Source organism: Gobius niger (genome assembly GCF_951799975.1).
Source record: "Gobius niger genome assembly, chromosome: 6".
NCBI lineage: Eukaryota > Metazoa > Chordata > Actinopteri > Gobiiformes > Gobiidae > Gobius > Gobius niger.
The window spans coordinates 8103931-8107637 of NC_136857.1; the positions used below are offsets into that span (position 1 = coordinate 8103931).

The 3707-nt window shown below is 37.2% G+C and overlaps 1 protein-coding gene across 1 annotated transcript; it reads right to left on the minus strand.

Annotated features, from left to right (window-relative positions):
- Positions 1–235: 235 nt before the first annotated feature.
- LOC306964484 (uncharacterized protein) lies at positions 236–1715 on the minus strand. Its single transcript, XM_079558492.1, has 2 exons — positions 1486–1715; positions 236–588 (listed from the first exon to the last, which is right to left on the minus strand). Exons 1-2 carry the CDS (start codon positions 1623–1625, stop codon positions 309–311), a joined length of 420 nt encoding a protein of 139 aa, XP_079414618.1. The 5' UTR covers positions 1626–1715; the 3' UTR covers positions 236–308.
- Between the last annotated feature and the right edge of the window lie 1992 nt (positions 1716–3707).

Sequence of the window (3707 nt, forward strand, 5' to 3'; positions counted from 1 at the left end):
GATATCTCCCAGTGACGAATAACAGAGGAAGGGCGAGCCGTGTAAAGTAGTTGTAAAAGCCTCAATGAAGCGTTACAGAACTTTTAATCATCTACTAAAGTGTGTACATTTTTGGGACACTGTATGTTTAGTTGTGACAGCATGTTAGACCATGGTCTTTTATCTCCTTTGCACGTCAATGCATGGTGCCACTAATTAACGGCTAAAGATCACCAGTGAAAGAGCAACAAATATATTACTCAATAAAATTAGATTTATTAACAAATCTACAAAGGTTCATAAAAAAATCCATCGCTGTCAAAATAAAGTCACATCGAGTGTAGCGGTCTCTCCCAGGGCTTTAGTCGTCTTTGCATCTGAGACGGAGCTGGGTTCTCATTGGTCGGCTGAATGTCCAGTTTCTTCACTCCAGGCACCTCCTTCCCCTCCTGCACCAGCTTCATGACCTCAGCAAAGGTCAAAATGGCACCCTCAGTGTCTGTGGACGTGGACCCCTCTGGGGGCAGGTTGTCACCGGCAGGAGGGTCTGATGTCCCGTTTGAAGACAGCCATTGTTTGTATGCACTTCTGTCAATGGGCTCCACAAACCTGCAAGAGAGGAGGCAAGGCAGTCAATTTCAACCAGGAGGCATTTGAAACAGATGCCCGAGCCACCTCAACTGGCTCCTTTCGACGTGAAGGAGCAGCGACTCTACTCCGAGCTCCTCCCGGGTAACTGAGCTCCCGATCTCGAAGGGTGCGCCCAGCCACCCTGCGAAGGAACCTCATTTCGGCCACTTGTATTCGCGATCTTGTCCTTTCGGCCATTACCCAAATCTCATGACCATAGGTGAGGGTGGGAACGTAGATCGATCGGTAAATCAATAGTTTATTCAAACCTTTATTCAAATGTACCAAAAATTAAAATAACCTTTTCCCTTATTGATGTATTTGGAAGGACTTTGTAGATTATGTCACACACTTGAACACTGCAATGATAGAACACTAATGAACTCATGTGTCTTCTTCTGTTTTACAAAAATGTACTGCAGCTTCAGGTGATGTGTGTCTATAATAAGGGGAAAGCAAAAATGTAAAAGATTCTTAGTTTATCTTTAATATAGAAGGGAGTAGCCTAAAACAAACTACAGTACCTTGCATGCCCAGCTCTCCAAAAAAATGAATATCTGTAAATGTCTCAAATTGAGCATAATCATTTCAATGAGTTGTTTTGAATAGTTAAGATTTACTTGGGCATTTGATCTAGATTATTTCACTTGTTCTGAGAGGCTTCTGACTCGATTCAATACGTTTAGTCTTTCTTTCAGGTTGATTTATCTGCCAATGGGGTAAGAAAATTTCACGTGTCCCATTCACTTTACTTTCAAGATAGATTACGCTCAGAACCAGTGAGAAATGTCATCAAAGTGATCTCGGTCCGATCAGCAAAACAGTGCAAAGAGTGAAAACCACTTTATTGTACTGAGAGCATAGGGTCGCACACACCTGTTGTAATAGAAGAGCTTCATGTCCAGTCTTCCCTCCTCCTCGTCGCTGCTGCACTTTTGGAAACTGCGCAAACCTTCCTGAAACCTGGCGTCGGACTCAAAATCATACGAGTCAAATCTACCGAAAACGCTCTCCATCTTGCAGATTTTTGAGTAATAGCTGAGCACGGCGTTGAAGAGAAAGCTGAAACCATTTTAGAGTAAATCCATCGGCCTGTTGTTGTTGTTGTCGGCGGCCATTGATTTGTTTAACATCAACAAGCGCGAACAAGAAGGAACCGAGTTAAAGGCGCGCGACTCTAGCGCCCCTTGAGGAGTGGAGCCAAACTGCGTTACCCTTGTCAGTGATTTGTTCGAAAATGCTATCATTTAATTATTATATAGGTCTTTTTTTAAGGTTTTAAGGTTTTTTAATTATTATCAGAAAACAAAAACAAGTATATTCAGTTTATTCAAGGATAAGTCAAGGATTTGCGACCTTAATTTAGCTGTATGTTTTCATTATCAGTGTTGGGCGGGAAATACTTTGAAATTCTGTTTAGTTTCTGAATACTGAATACTTGCCTTAACATGCATTCTGTAATGTATTCAGTTGCTTTGTCTAATCAGAGTACTGTATTCTGAGTACTATGAGAATACTTTTACATTGATTGACATTATATTTATGTATAAACAGTGTTAATTTTGACAACATATTTTATTTTAGTTTTGGTCTTTGTCTTTTGACTAAAATGTAATTTAATTTTAGTCAAGAATTAGTCAAAAAAAACGTTAAAATTAAAACTAATTTAGTCGACTTATATTTGAAGAGTTCATTTGCAAAAGCAGATATCCCTGTTTTGAATTTTTTTCAAAATCCTTTTGTATATTTGTTATTGCACACAACAGATGCCACTTCTGAAGCTAAAGTTGTGTGAATTTCATTAAGAACAAGTAACTTAATATTTTTATGGCACTGAAACAAATCTGGTAATGAAAAACACTGCTATGTAAAGAGAAATGTTGAAGCATACGTTGAGTTTTTATTGATACAATAACAAAAAACAATAACAAAAGCAAGTATACAATCATTCATTTATTAAAAATGTTTTTGCCAACACAATACTAGATAAATCAATATACTTGATCAAAATACTTTTATGTAATCTGATGTAATCCTACTTTGACAGCCTCTCCTTATGAACACACTGAAGCATACGTTGAGTTTTTTCAATGGCACTTATCTGTTTTTGCAAATGAACTCTTCATTTATAATATTCATTATAATCATATTTAATCGTGGTCCTCGACTTCATGGAGCTGCTTCCACATGAATAAAGCTCAGACCTGTTCATTTGGGAGTGAATTTAAATGATGAGGCTCTTTCAGACGGTCAATAGAAGTTTGGATGATTTTAGTCTCTCCTTTTCATTTTTATTTAGTCTTATTTTAGTCGACTAAAATATCTGGACATTTTAGTCATAGTTTTAGTCTCATGAGAAACTTTTAATTTAGTTTTAGTCCAATTATAGTCGGCAAAAATATCACATTGACTAAAATTAAGACTAAATATTTTAGTCGACTAAATTAACACTGTGTATAAATAGTGCGTATAAATACAAAAATGAAGACCACGATTGTTGGAACACCTATAAACTCACTTACCATTAGTTAGGAACTCAAAAACTCTCTTGGCAAATGCACAGCAGATCACAGCATCATGTGTTTATTTTATTTTAGGAGCAAAAATAGTTCAACATTAAAAGTTGTTTCTTAAAGCTGGGGTACCTGACGTTTTGCTGTTATAAATTATAAAAATGTTTATTTGCCAACCCAGAGTTTGTTGTAGACACAGCAAAAAACAAATCTTGTTGCAATGTCTTCACCCAAATTTTTATAGAGCGATGGATGACAGAAGTTGGATTGAAATGAGTGCAATTTATGTAGGGGGTGATCCCTCCTGCTTCACTTTGCCACTGCTCAAAGCTGTCCACGGGCATGAAACGTGCATATAATTCATTTGCTTGAACAATTTGGGTGTGCTGGAGGGATTGTGACAGATAGAAAGGAGTTTGGGCCAAAACTAAACATTACATTTTTTGAACAGGAAAAATCAGGTACCCCAGCTTTAAGTAGAAATGATTTATTTCTAAGTGTTTCATTGAGTGCCCTATAAAGGGTTAATAATGATGTGCATTATGGAGCTAAAATGTAATAATTGAATACTGGGATGTATTCCCT